At 39.4% G+C, this 15,205-nt stretch overlaps 1 protein-coding gene across 2 annotated transcripts; it reads right to left on the bottom strand.

Annotated features, from left to right (window-relative positions):
• Positions 1-3,002: 3,002 nt before the first annotated feature.
• On the bottom strand, positions 3,003-13,825 carry slc39a9 (solute carrier family 39 member 9). 2 transcript variants are annotated; one of them, XM_058399441.1, is made up of 7 exons: positions 13,075-13,825; positions 11,473-11,581; positions 9,229-9,423; positions 9,079-9,147; positions 8,855-8,940; positions 8,149-8,283; positions 3,003-5,344 (listed from the first exon to the last, which is right to left on the bottom strand). In XM_058399441.1, exons 1-7 carry the CDS (start codon positions 13,168-13,170, stop codon positions 5,117-5,119), a joined length of 918 nt encoding a protein of 305 aa, XP_058255424.1. In that variant the 5' UTR covers positions 13,171-13,825; the 3' UTR covers positions 3,003-5,116. The 2 variants fall into 2 exon arrangements, with proteins under 2 accessions (XP_058255424.1, XP_058255423.1); XM_058399440.1 differs by having other exon boundaries at positions 3,005-5,344; positions 9,229-9,426.
• Positions 13,826-15,205: the final 1,380 nt, after the last annotated feature.

Below are 15,205 nucleotides of genomic sequence, written 5' to 3'. Positions count from 1 at the left end.
AACATAGGAAAAAGGTTCTCTGGTCTGATGAGAAGACTGATGAGACCTTTTAGCCTTGATGGACTCAATGATAAAGACTTCTGTAAGTCATTCTGGATAAGGAAATTGGAAATAAGCTCTAAGGTTGGTGGAAACCCAGCACTGCAAATCGTCCTGAGAACACCATTCCCCAAGTGGTGGTAGAATCATGTCACGAGGAGGCTTTTTATCAAACTGGATTGATCTCCTGATGAATGGAACTGAATACACAGATACTGAGACTCATAGTGCATCATATGAGTGCTAACTACCAAACCATTTGTCTCTCTAGTACATGCTTTGAACGTGTCTAAGTCTTTCCGTGGTTCGTACTGATTAACGTGAGTTAAAACTACACACACAAAGCATTTATTTGCACTTTAATCATGAACAGCAAAACTATATTTATATCATCGGTCATTGTATTGTATTTTCACTATGGTGCCAAAAGTCTTTGGACACCCCTCCAAATCATTGAATTCAGTTGTGCTTGGCCCCTTAGTAAAAGGAACTCTTAATGCTTCAGCATACCAAGACATTTTGGACAATTTCATGCTCCCAACTTTGTAGCAACAGTTTGGGGATGACCCCTTCCTGTTCCAACATGACTGCACACCAGTGCACAAAGCAAGGTCCATAAAGACATGGATGAGCGAGTTTGCTGTGAAGAAATTTCAGTCCTGACCTCAACCCAACAGAACACCTATAGGATGAATTAGAGCGAAGACTGTGAGCCAGACCTTCTCATCCAACATCAGTGCCTGACCTCACAAATGTGCTTCTAGAGGAATGGTCAAAAAATCCCATAAACACACTCCTAAACCTTGTGGAAAGCCTTCCCATAAGAGTTGAAGCTGTTATAGCTGCAAAGGGCGGGACAACTCCATATTACATTCATGTGCTTGTAAAGGCAGACGTCCCAGTTTTGGCCTGGCTCACAGTCTCTGCTATAATTCATCCCAAAGGTGTTCTATCAGATTGAGGTCAGGACTCTGTGAAGGCCAGTCAAGTTTCTCCACACCAAACTCACTCATCCATGTCTTTATGGACCTTGCTTTGTTTTTTTGGTGCGCAGTCATGCTGGAACAGGAAGGGGTCATCCCCAAACTGTTCCCACAAAGTCCAAAATGCCTTGGTATGCTGAAGCATTAAGAGTTCCTTTCACTGGAACTAAGGGGCCAAGCCCAACCCCTGAATGCAGTGATTTGGAGGGGTGTCCCAAAACCTTTGGCAATACAGTGTATATACTATATTTTGTCTATTTATTTTTCCTTGTACAGATAATTCCTTTTTATATTTCATGTTACTTTATTTTACCTTTAAATTCCATTTTTGACTATTTTTATTCTGACTTTATTTTTATGAAACCAGTCGTAAAAAGCATGTTGTACTGTAGATGATTGTGTATGTGACGAATAAAATTTGAATTTGAGCTGCACGAAGCAACACAAGAGGCGTAGGCATCACAGGTTACTCTCATCTCTGCTCCCGTCTATGATGTGCGATGACCTCTTCCTGAAATCGCACACGCTTCCTGAGCAAAGGGATTAATAATTGATTTGTATGACTGGCTTATAATAGAGCTCATAAGCAACAAATACCTGACTAAGACAACATTAAACATGATGCATACTGCATTATTAGTTTAGTATAGATGAAAAATAAGAATAATTCGTCACTATTAATATAATCAATTTACGAACTAAGAATGCAATATTTTGAACACGTGAAGCAGTAATCTGTTTAATATGGCCTACATTCATTTCATAACAATTAACAAATGACTTATAAAACTGTGTTATTGCACTTCATACCACAGTGCTGCTGAATATCTGCGTCTGATTGGTCCGATGGTGTTGATTCATTTTCTATAATAGCTTTATGTATATGCATTAGTTTTAATAACATTATTGTTTCTATAGTAACAGGTAATGCAGAGGGATTCATAATGGTGAGATGTCCACTTATAACAGATGTTCAAAACATGCCAGTGCTTTCTAACCATCAGATGGTTTCATTTCTAACCATTTCTAACCAATTGTTTTTTTCCCCCTTATTAGCAATGGCATTTTACTTACCTAGGAAGGGGAAGTGGGGGCTTGGAATCACGCCATTTTCTCCCATGCAATGAAACTACAAATTGAAGGAAAATAAAAAACATGGATGCCTGCTCCATGTTCATCTTTTGTTAGAACCATGCTAACCGGGGTAACTGTAATAAATGATATATATTTTCCTCTCCAACTCCACCAAGTCCCTGTTAAAGGTTTAACAAATGAATCTCTGTATGTTGACAGATCTAAAGCAAACACTACTATATATAGAAGACCTTATTGTAAAGGTATTAAGTACTACTTTGTTTAGTGTTGATTCTGTGAGCAGCCATGTTGATGTCATTTGCTGAACATGTTGAGGGATGTTTTCTTTGGTTTTTATATTCGCACTGATGATCTCATCATCATGGCACCTGTTAGTGGGTGGGAAAGTGAACATTTTGTCCTCAAACTTGATGTGTTAGCAGGAAAAATGGACAAGTGTAAGGATTTGAATGAGTTTGACAAGGACCAAATTGTGATGGCTGGACCACTGGATCAGAGCATCTCCAAAACTGCAGCCCTTGTGGGGTGTTCCCGGTCTGCAGTGGTCAGTGGTCCAAGGAAGGAACAGTGGTGAACCGGTGACAGGGTCATGGGCAGCCAAGCCTTATTGGTGCACGTGGGGAGTGAAGGCTGACCCGTGTGATCTGATCCAACAGTCGAGCTACTGTTGCTCAAATTGCTGAAGAGGTTAATGCTGGTTCTGATAGAAAGGTGTCAGAATACACAGTGCAGGACGGGTCAGGGCTGTTTTGGCAGCAAAATGGGGACCAACACAATATTAGGCAGGTGGTCATAATGTTATACCTGGTTGATATATAACTATAAATTGATCATTAGAATATGTCATTCTTTAATAAGTAACTTTTGGGTGGTAAACCTTAAGTGTTTTATTCGTTACCCTTTTTACCATTACACTGGCCTTCCAGTCCGCTGGCAGAGAGGAAATTGACTTACGGGGCATTTTTAAATCAGTATAAACAAATAAATTATTTTGTCGCCTCAAGTTTGGTATAAAGTGAGTGAGGACGCTGTTGGCTTTCAGTGTGAGACATTTGTTTTTCCCTCTGTTGGATGAACAAACACTTGGGGCATCACAGAGAGCTAAGATAGGTAAAAACAGAAATACTACAAACCCCTACAAATTCTTAAAGCCCCTTAATCACCATTGTAAAGTGTGACATTACAAAGACATTCAATGCTGAACATAGGCACAACAAAACAGGCACAAATTCCATTGTTTGACCTCTGATAAAAAGCATTAATATTTTAAAATTATATCAACATATTGCACATACACTGTAAGCCAGTGGTCCTAAAATATCAATCTTTAAATGTTTCAAATGCCATAATCACATTTAATTCACTCGGAAATTTTTCCAATCAAAAATCTACTCATTTTACAGCCCTGCATGGTAATGTATGATTCTAAATAAATCGGGTTTCATAATTTTGACACAAAATAACCCCATGTAGCATTATTGTGATTCAATGTAAATTTATTACATTCCCTTACCCATCACTTCAATCAACCCCGTTATCCTTGCCATTATTAACTGTACTAAAATGCTGAGTGTAAACTCAGTACAGGAGGGCTACAAGTGAAGATTTCATTAAGCTCATCTGACTGTTATTTGTACACAATGCATTATATACAGAGGCTCTGCATTGGGGCAGGCACCACAATAATTACAGTAAAAGCATTTCACTTTGACCACATCAGCAGAGCTCAGAGATGCTCCTCAAAATGAACAGCAGCTGAGTGTGAGTGACGCGTAACAAACACAAACGAGTAAAAAAGCTTGAGCAGTTCCTTCAAGCCAGCCAGCTTCACCGTCGTTTTAAACTGGTATTCAAATAGCTGGCCTGGTAAATAATTATACACCATTCTACCACTCATCACCTAACTTCACGTATGGTCCCTCGTGTGTATAAAAGCCTTGCATCTTTTCACCTTTTCACCACCAGCAAAACAGACACCATTTCTGTTTCACTGTTTAAAAATGAAATATAAAAAATTTGGCAGATTAGAAAATAGATATTAAGAGGATGCTTTATATAGTGACTAAATCTAATACTCTTTCTGACTATTTGTTCAAGATGATAAATTAAACAAAACAAAACAAAAAACAAAATCCTCCTACTCAATTCATTAGCACAGAAAATACTAATCAATCAACCACAAGAAGTATGCTGGAAAAACTATTGCTGCACAAATGTCTACATCAGAGGTGTCCAATCTTATCCAGAAAGGGTCGGAGTGGGTGCAGGTTTTCATTTCATCCAAGTAACAGCCAAACCCGAGAGTCTATTGAAAGCCAAGACCAACTCATTAAACAGGTGGAATCAGGTTTGGCTCCTGCTTGATTGGAACAAAAACCTGCCCCGACATCGTGTCTTTCTGGATAAAATTGGACGCCCCAGTCTACGTGTTATGGCCATACAGCTCAGAAATGGAGTCTAATCTGAAGCTCAGATGACGAACACTATAAGTCACAAGTGAACAACCTAGATAAATGCATTTTGTTGTATCCATACTGTTCTGTAAAGAAAACAAAACAAAACAAAACAATAAAACCATGGAATCACATAGCCAGAGAAAAGGTACCTCCATCACATGACTCAAAATTGTTATGCAGTTCACTACACATTATATTAAAAAAAAAAAAAAGATGTAGCTCACCATTACTTTTTTTTTTAAAGAGAAACATTTCAGAAACCACAATGAGAGAAAAAGAAAACAATGTGTGTAGAGGCAAAAAAAAACAAAAAAACAAAAGAGCTCCATAAAAAGCATGAACCTGTGGTGTCACTTGTTTATGTAAGGTTAATGCCTGCTATCAGCACGTAGCACTTGGGGGTTATGGTCATGTGATCATGCCTGTGTTGTGCCACAAGTCCATTTCTGTGCCACAGATCTGATCCATACAGAGAGGCATGAGGAGATCAACCGGCCATCACTTTAAAAAGTCCCTTGTTCACAAGTCTTTTTCCCCCCCTTTTTAGTGGTGATGGCCGACAGAGAGCACCAGAGGGATGAGGCAGCCTATGACGAGTGCCAGCACCTCCACCTTGCTCAGTCCTTTTCCTCCACTGGCTGAGTGGCTGTGTCCGCCTGTGCCTCCCACTTCTGGTAGGACATGCACTGTGGCGACGTAGAGGAAGGTGCCGGCTGAGAACAGCATGGCCACTCCTGTGGCGTTGACATCAGACAGCGCCTCTTTACTGCTCTGAACGAGGAAATGGTGGAAAAGCAAAACAATTGCACAATTAAATACAGACTATGGAAAATGAGCAAGTATCCTTGACAGGGTCAGACTTTATGACTTCTGGTGAGAAGTAATGCACCAGTATCATACACTATATTGCCAAAGTATGTGGACACCTGACCACGCATCCATCTGTATATCCATCCATTTTCTGTACATCCTCCCCTGCACAGGGGCAAACATTTTTGACACCAGTTTGAGGAAGGAACACATAGGCTTGATGGTCAGGGGTCTAAAAACTTTTGGTCATATAGTTTATTTGCTCCAATGGAAAAAAAAAAAAAAAAGCAGCAAGTCTTGAGTAAAATTTTGGAGCTCTAACATGTCACTCTGAAAGATTCATTTTCACTCTGTGAAGTGTGCAAACGTGAGGTGATTGCATGTTGCACTGTTTTCTGTATTGCTTAGAACTGTCACTGTTTTTACATCCTGTTTCTAGAAGTTAAATAATTCCAAGTAATATGCCTAGAACAGGAGTTGCGAAAAATACTTCAACCTATTTGAACGCGTTTTGTTTGTATAAATAACAGGGAGAAAAAAAAAACCTTCTGCAAGAGAAAACAGAGTTTGTTCCGATGAGTGAAGTAAAAAACGTAAACATCCCTATTGAAATGCATACATAAAAAGTAGCTCTCTGGTGAGGTAAAATTCTAAATAATAAAACATTAAATAGTAATATTCTGAATTCCTACGTTTGTTTTGTTCGTTATATCTGTGTGCCCATCCCGAGGCATACAGAGACTGTGCCGGCTCCAGTGGGATCCGGAGATGGACCAGCTCCAGCCGGGTTCTGCTTGTGAGGATTGGGATATTCAAGCAACGCCATGGACAACAACCTCCTTAATGATTTACATAACACTCTACACATGCTGTATCTGCATCACACAGTTGTCACCCAAATGAGGATGGGTTCCCTTTTGAGTCTGGTTCCTCTCAAGGTTTCTTCCTCTTACCATCTAAGGGAGTTTTTCCTTGCCACAGTCGCCTCAGTCACCTCAGGCTTGCTCACTTGGGATAACATCTAGGACTGTTTGTCTGTTTATATGTTTGTTGTTTTCTTATGACGTTTCTCATGTAAAGCTGCTTTGAGACAATGCTCTTTGTTAAAAGCGCTATACATAATAAATTGAATTGAATTGAATATTTGTTCCTTTCTAAATTTTAGATTATTGTCTTAGAATTTATTTGAACTGTGAAACAGTTTTTTGTCATTACAAACCCATGGTGGATGAATATTTGTGCACCAGACAGCATGTCACCTGATACACACTCATTTCAGGAATTTCAATACCCAGAAAGAAAATAAAAGACTAGCAGAACTATAAACCTTTACCACTGCCTTAAAAAAGCATCTCCAGCATGCAGCCTAACAATCAACTGATCTAGAGGTCTCCTAGCAATTCTTACACCTTTTTACTCAGTAATGTTGGCTGGCGGCTTTCTGAATCACTGTGGGCACATTCTGAATTCTGCTTAATCTGCTGAACAGTACATAGAAGTATCCGGTATATTCCCAAATAAACTGTATTAGCTGTGACGTGATTTCTTTGTAGAGAACGACGCCTCTATGGAAGTGCTTTGATGGGGAAAAAAAAAAAACAGGTCAAACGTGTTGTATTTACACTAAATTGCCTTGCTAGACCAACACACACCTAGCAGGAACCTGCAAAACTTGAAATGAGATACAAGATACGGCTGAACAACACCTTTTACACTCCCAACGTTTCTTTACACAGAGCTACCAGTTTATTATGCAAGGAATAAAACATCATGTATGATGTTATTATAGAAAAATGTGCTACTTGTGTTTTATTCCCCTAATAGCACAGCAATTTGCCTAGGATTACACTGATTTATTAACGAATATGAACATATATAAATACACACAAACGGTTGTTCCCTTGGCAGCAGCATTTTTTTTTTCCTTTTAAGTTAATGACGCGAAAAACACATCATGTCACATTACAGAGAATCTGCATAGCTCACTGTCCCAAGGAATTTCTTAAGGCTGAGACCTTAACGTTACAGCTTTATCTTTAACTCAGACACTGGGGGCCCATTCCATAACAGCTGAAGAAATGTTTCTACTCAGAAAACGGCACCATAATACAAATGAAAAGTGTTAATTTGTTAAAGAACACAGTTTCAATTTGTTTATTATTGATCAAGTGCATTGATATTAATTAATTTGATTTACAGCTGAACTATTGCCTGAGCTACTGGTGAAGATTAATCAGCATATAAGACTTGAATTGAACAATACTGTGGAATAAATACATCCTCCTCACACTGACCATTATACCGGTATATTATTATATACTACATACGGTACAGTACATACTTATTATATTTATGTACAGTTGCAGCAATTGCTACTTTACGCAGATTGATAGTATGTATGGAGTTATACCTTACCGGAGGCAGGCGTCAATTAAATGAACATGACAGGTATGCACATGAACACAAATTGTGTATGTGTCTGACACACCTGTACAAGTACAACACACACTGATATTTCAGGGTTTTTGCTGTGCTGTCTGCTACGCAAGTTCCATTATACCTAATAAACTGACACTTCAACGGATATACAGTTGCCTTTCTGTTTCTCAGCAGCTTTTCACAGTCACAAAGTTACTAAATAGTAAACAGTTACACTTAATAACTTCACGCTGTTCTGACCGAAACTTTATTTTTTTCCTTGACAATATGCTGCTTTTCTCTCTGCACCATTTGCTTTCTTTCTACTCCAAAATCATGTGTCCTACCTGGCTGAGCCCTAGGAAGGTGATCATAGCCAGAACAGGAGCAGCCAAAGCAAAGATCAGCAGGTGTTTTCTGATCCGGTTCCTCTCTAAACCTGCGTGCATTAGGAATGAGACGAGGCCAAAGGCAGCGGGAGCCTGTCGAGCACAGAGATAAAACGCTGTGAAGCAACACAGAGGCTCACATTTCCTCCAGCAAGGGCAAAATCACACGATACGTTTTTGATTCTGACTTAGACTAAAAACATGAGCCCAGCATAAAAAACAAAAAAACAATGATAATTCTCGCTTTGGTGAGCATTTAATCACATTTATTCAGCCTGCTTAGGAAAAAACACACACAATAAGCCTGTATTTCTTCCTATGTGTGTGTGAATTAAGGGGCAAATACAAAGTAACTGCAGTTTTCTTTGATTAAATAAATAAATGCTTTACAGAGAAACATAGCAAAAAAAGGTTTATTATGAGCAATGCAAACTAATGGCTGGAAGGCCAAAGGACAGATCAAACTGCTTCTTTTGAAATGTTGTGTACTTTGTTAAAGCACACTGCTGTTACTTTGTGGATTCCTTTGTTATTCATATAAACCAAAGCAAACAAAGAAAGTTTCTCAAACCTAAACCTTTCAAAAAAAAATAAAAAATGTTATTTGTATTTACTGGTCTATTAGTTTATAACACAGCTGTACAGTGATTAAAAACATCTTTACCTTATGAAGCATGATGGCGACAAATACGATGAGCTGGACGCTAGTCTGAGAGGTAGAAGCTGCTGCTCCAAGTGCAACTCCGTCAGCTGGAGAGAAAAACACGTCACATATGAATTTGCCACAAACGTGGAAAAGCAAGGTCATATAAATCATGAAGTACGTTGCTATTAAACCACACACTAGAAGACCGTCTGTAGGATTTGTGTTGACCCTATTCATTTCACCTGCAGCATGGACAACCAAGCCAAGTGTGGTGGTGATTTTAGAGCTGGCTGCTCTCGCTGCCTCGGGATCTGTACAAAGACACGAAAAGTACTCAGGCGATGATCACATCGGAAACTATACGTTTGTGCGTGAATCTGTGGCACACTCACCATCACCGCTGTGTATGTGTGAGCTGCCAATCTGGTCCACCAACAACATGAAGACAAATCCCAACACCAGAGAGAACCCAATGAAGGCATGGAGCTCCTCGTGGCTGTGTGCGTGGTCGTGACTCTGCCCTACCACCGACTCGGCGGCCTTCTGATCCGGCGCGGACACCTCGACCTGACCGTGAACGTGGTGTCCTGCTGCAGGAGGCGGCGAAACGAAAACAGTTGTGTTTTATTATTTAAACATGTATTAAGTGAAAAAGAATAATTTATATTAGTTCGTTAATATGCAAGTCAAGCTGAGTGTAAATGCATCTCAAGGAGAAAAAGCCTTCTTCATTTACATCATTTTGGCAGACGCCCTTAGCCAGAGCGACTCACATTTATCTCATTTATACAACTGAGCAGTTGAGGGTTAAGGGCTTTGCTCAAGGGCCCAGCATTGGCAGTGCTGGGGTTTGAACTCAGCTTCTGATCAGTAGTCCAATTCCTTAACCACTGAGCTACCACTGCCCTAAGATGGCAATCAAGATCAAAATGATGATTCGGGAAGTCTCCGAAAACATTATTTACATCTGCATTTGCATTTACGGCATTTGGCAGACGCCCTTATCCAGAGTGACTCAGAGAAGGACTCTGAAGTCTCTATCAATAAATACATCCTGATCCCCCAGGTCAAAGACTAATACTATCAGTCTAAAAGACAACTTTAAGTACTAGGTTATGTGTTTCTGGAAAGACTTAAATTATGATAATATCTAACCAATATTTGAATAGACATTACTATTAAATTGCATTGAATATTACCAGTCAGACACCTAACATGGAAGGATGAAAACATCCAGTCAAAAGTTTGGACACACCTTCTAATTCCATGGTCTTTCCTGATGTTTATTTCTTTCTACATTGTAAAACAATGCTGAAGGCGGCCGAAATACACAATAATCTCGTTTGAACAGTTGATATTGAGATATGTCTGCTACTGATGCTCTGTAAAGCCTTCATAATGGCTCTAATCTGAGGTGCTGTTAATTGGTGATTTCTGAGGCTGGTAACTCTAAATGAACTTCTCCTCTGCAGCAGAGGTAAGTTTTGGTCTTGCTTTACTGGGATGGTCTTCATGTGAGCCAGTTTCATCATGGTGCTTGATGGGTTTTGCAAATGCACTTGACAATACTGTTCTTGCAAGAACTATTCCAGAACACCTGACCTTCGTGTCTTAAAATAACAACTGACTGTTTTTCTGTTGTCATTACATATGGATTACTTAAGTCCATGTTATTTCATAGTTTTGAAATCTCCAGTATTGTTCAAGAATGTAGTGCTTTTACAGAAAAAAACACCACACAAATAAGATGCTATGTATATTATAGGCTGCAAAAAAATGCTAAATAAACATCTCCTGACAGAAAGCATTAACATATGAGCAATTACACACGCTTATGTGGAGCATCTACCATACAAGGCCCTGTCTAACTGCTACTATAGAAACAATACCGCATAAGAACCAGAGCATTAACATAAACCTGTGATTTGTCTTGCAATTACTGCCAGGGCTGCAGAATGAATCAACATCTTCTGTTAAATCAGAACTGAGCCTTCAACAGCACTGTGGTATTACAGTTATTAATCTGATCTTGACATCCTTTGAATAACTTGCTGTTGCTCAGGGAGGCAAAACATCAGAGTCATTAGTGTGGCATCCCAAAAAAAAAAAAAACAATACCATTTCTTCTTCGCTGTTCTTTGCTATCTCAGCATAAACAGTGTGCAGTGGAGTGGATCCGATATAAAATTATGTAAAATAAGATCAAATATCGATCAAATTGGCGTTTCAGATCAGCATCAGCACATGGCAGTATCAGATCAGATCAGTGAAACCCTAGCTTTAATCTCAGACTACAGAGCAATTCATTATTTTGTCTCATTTAGAATCTTTTCACTTTTATTTGGCTTGTAGTCAGAATATTTGGGTTGTTCATCGAAAGATGCCAAGCAGCCATGATCGGCCCTTGAGCAAGGTCCTTAACCCTCTCCGCTCCAGGGGAGCTGTATCATGGCGTATTGTGTGTCGTGGCAATAATGAAACTCTCTTCTTCTGACTGACAGAAGGCACTCCATCTGACCGGTTCTGTAATCACATAGGCTTACAAATTTCAAAGCCTTACTAAAACGTTTTGTTTGTTTCTGTGTGTGCCAGAGAGAGAGAGAGAGAGAGAGAGAGAGAGAGAGAGAGAGACTCACCCTCCAGCACCTCCTCATACAGTGCATGGACTCCCTCAGGAATAATGACAGCCAGGGCAGTACCACATAAGAGACCTGCTCCCAGCACTGTCACCAGCTTCAGCTTTTCCTGAAGAAGAGAGAGGATAAGAACTACAATACTGAAAAAACTTTACGACAAAAAAACTTAATATAAAAGCCTAATTTAGATTGGACAACTGTGTCGGAATGGCCAATCACTGATCACCACTGTTTCCCACTGGCCAATCACTGATCACCATTTCCCATTGGCCAATCACTGATCACCACCGTTTCCCACTGGCCAATCACTGATCACCTCGGTTTCCCATTGGCCAATCACTGCTCACCACCGTTTCCCATTAGCCAATCACTGATCACCTCAGTTTTCCCATTGGCCAATCACTGATCACCTCTGGTTCCCATTAGCCACCACCGTTTCCCACTGGCCAATCACTGATCACCTCTGGTTCCCATTAGCCACCATCGTTTCCCACTGGCCAATCACTGATCACCTCTGGTTCCCATTAGCCAATCACTGATCAACACCGTTTCCCACTGGCTAATCACTGATCACCTTTGTTTCCCATTGGCCAATCGTTTGTCCCACCCTCACACTTGACTCTTCATTTTAAAATTCGGTTAAAATAAATAAATTAATTAATAAATTAATAAATTAATTAATTAATGAGTAACTGTTTCTTTCATGACTTCTGTCACTGCTTCTTTTTATCTGCACTCGTGATACAAATGATAGTATTTTGTAAATGATTAAAAGTAAATTAGAATGGATTACTGATCCTGATAAAACTCTGAATTCTACTCCAAATGAAAATCTTCCTTCTTCACATACCTCATTATTTTATCCTTTGATTAGACAACCGATCGTGACGAATTACTTAAAACCTATGACGTCATCTGTTGACTTTTTGAACTTTCCCTCAGAAAAAGACTCAGCGACACTGATCAACACACGCGCGCGCGCACGAAAAGAAAAAAAATATATATATAAAGACGAACTTTACAAAATGTTTCAATTATTTTTTTTCTTCTTATGAAAGCACATTGGCGCACAGGCTTACATCAATAAAAATATTGATAAGGCCCCCCCCAAAAAAAATCATATAGTCCAAAGAACTAGGTGATTTAATCGTTTTGTTATACATTAGTAATAAACTACACTTTAATATTCATCACTGGCTTGGTGTGCTTCAATAAAAAACCATGATATTTTTAAGACCACGATATCATATCGTTAAAAAAAATCAAACCGTAAAGTACATAAGTTCAGTATTGACCAGGAGCTGATGTCTCGTGCGCACTTTGGTCGGAGATTTAAAGCTGACACTATCTATTAATATACACACACCACCGAGCTTTTTCGGTATACTCTACGTCGCAAAACTGAAAAAATGAATTTTGCAAAATGAACTAAACGACAGCTGAGAAGAAAAAAAATGTAATTCCAGCACAATAACAGGCATAACTGATAACTTTTCAGCACGCGCCCAATCAATGAACAAATTAAGGCTAGCAGCTGAGGTGGCTAAACAACAAGCTAGCCAGGCTACATTCTAGCGTGATGTAGAATTACAATAAACTCACCTCTGAAAAGTTGACAGCCAGAGGAATTGTTCCTGCCACATAGCATCCCACTAACATCGCCAGTGAAAGCAGGCTTATTGAGCTAAAGTCGTCCATTTCCGCACGGGTCGGATTTCCTAGCCTAGCTTCACTACAAACCTACTAGCTAGCCTCTGCTAGCTAACGTCAATCAAAATCTTCTGTATCTTGTGTATTAAAGCTGCTGTATGAAGCACCAGCACGACACTGTAGCTTGATAGATTAAACGTCTCGGATGCACGGTCAAGGCTAATGAATCCGGCAATGTAAACAAACCGAGGGCGATTTAATTAAAACAATTCGCACTGGTTAGCAAATTAGCACGCGCAACGGAGGTCTTTAAAGCGTTTGAAACCCGTGTAATTCAGAGTATATTTTGTATACAGACTGCAGCAGCCACAATGAGATAAATAAACACGACCAAGTCCACTCAGGCGGTTCTGTTTCTGCTGCTGCCACAGTGGCAAAAAAAAAAAAAAAAAACCTGTAGCTCCCTCACTTAAAGCACTTCCTAAAGCCTCAATAAACTAGCCTACCTATCCGACGAGCAACCTGTCGTCTAATTAGCTTTCTATGAGACTGTATTCAAAGACATTATTCTTAAATGAATCTCCTTAATGTTAGAGATTAAATCTCCGCCACAATTCCGCAATCGCTGCATTAATAGCTGCTCATTTCAGCCTCGGCTAAGCGCCAGCTGGGAAACGCTGTAACGCTGGCAGGCTGCGGACACTTCCGGATCACAGTGTTCAAAATAAAAGCTCACACAGGTTAACTCCCAAATGGCGTCAGGCTCCCTATATTACTGCACTATGTAGAGGGACGAATGTACGGTCTGTAGGCTATATATAGTACACTATGCGCCGAGTGGAACGCTTATTGAGATTGAGCCGATCGGTTTGCCCAAACACAAATCGAGTTGGAATTATTAAAAATAAAATGGGATTATTAAAAAATAATAATTATTATGATCGCATAATTATTCACCCATTTCCTATGAAACGCACAATTTTGTAATTTGGAAACTATTTTTATTGTTTATGGCCCTGAGTCTATTTTGCTTCCTGGTTTAACAACAGAAACTATTTATTTATTTGTTTGTTTGTTTGTTATCCTAATATTTCACTTTAGTTATGGTCCACAAAGATGTAATAAATGAGGATATGAAGCTAGTGGGTGCAAATGTTGAGGATGCAGAAGACAGGGATAGGTGGAGAGAGACGATTCGCCGTGGCCACCCCTGAAGGGAAAAGCTGAAAGAAGAAGGAGAAGTTATGGTCCACAAAACCAAGCCCAAGTCCAGCCCAAATTTATTGCCAAATGTGTTTGCTCTCCAGATTTCTACTGCCCGAAATGAGAATGGATACACTCAATTGTATGTGTGGGGATCCAGGATTGGCTCTAGCTCCCCTGTAACCATATAGAAATAGCCTTTATTTGTCACATATACATTACAGCACAGTGAAATTCTTTCTTCGCATTGGGGATAGAACGCAGGGTCAGCCATGATGCAGTGCCCCTGGAGCAGAGAGGGTTAAGGGCCTTGCTCAAGGGCCCAACTGTGGCAACTTGGCAGTGCTGGGGCTTGAACCCCCGATCAACAGTCAACAACCCAGAGCCTTAACCACTTGAGCCACCACCGCCATGACAGTTACTGAAGATGAATTAATATTTTTTCCTTCATTTGTTGGAAATTGTTGGATGTTTCCCTATGAAGGTCAGTGATTATACAAGTTATATCCTATTATTACCGTTATGCAGATCATTTCCTTCTTTCCGTCTGGTTATTTGCTAGCTATTTGGTATGTTTTCTTTGACAAAACATGTCAAAGTTTTTTACTGCATTTACTGCACTTATACATTATTCTGGAAGAATAATACAAAAACGCATTTATACCCTATATGCACTCTTAATTAGTTTGGTCGGTAGTCGCAAACCACTTGGGTTTTAGCAGAATTATGACAATTTTAATAAAGGATAAGATGATTAAAAATAAAACAATGAAATAAATAAAATAAAATAAACATACCAATGAAGATAATCGGCATTTTGTAAAAGTCTTAAAAGTGGAATAAAATATTCAAAATTATATGGGAGAGAAAAGGGGTAATT

Source organism: Hemibagrus wyckioides, linkage group LG09 (genome assembly GCF_019097595.1).
Source record: "Hemibagrus wyckioides isolate EC202008001 linkage group LG09, SWU_Hwy_1.0, whole genome shotgun sequence".
Lineage (NCBI taxonomy): Eukaryota > Metazoa > Chordata > Actinopteri > Siluriformes > Bagridae > Hemibagrus > Hemibagrus wyckioides.
Note: the sequence above shows the minus strand (reverse complement) of the source record. Positions and strands in the feature narration are given on the sequence as shown.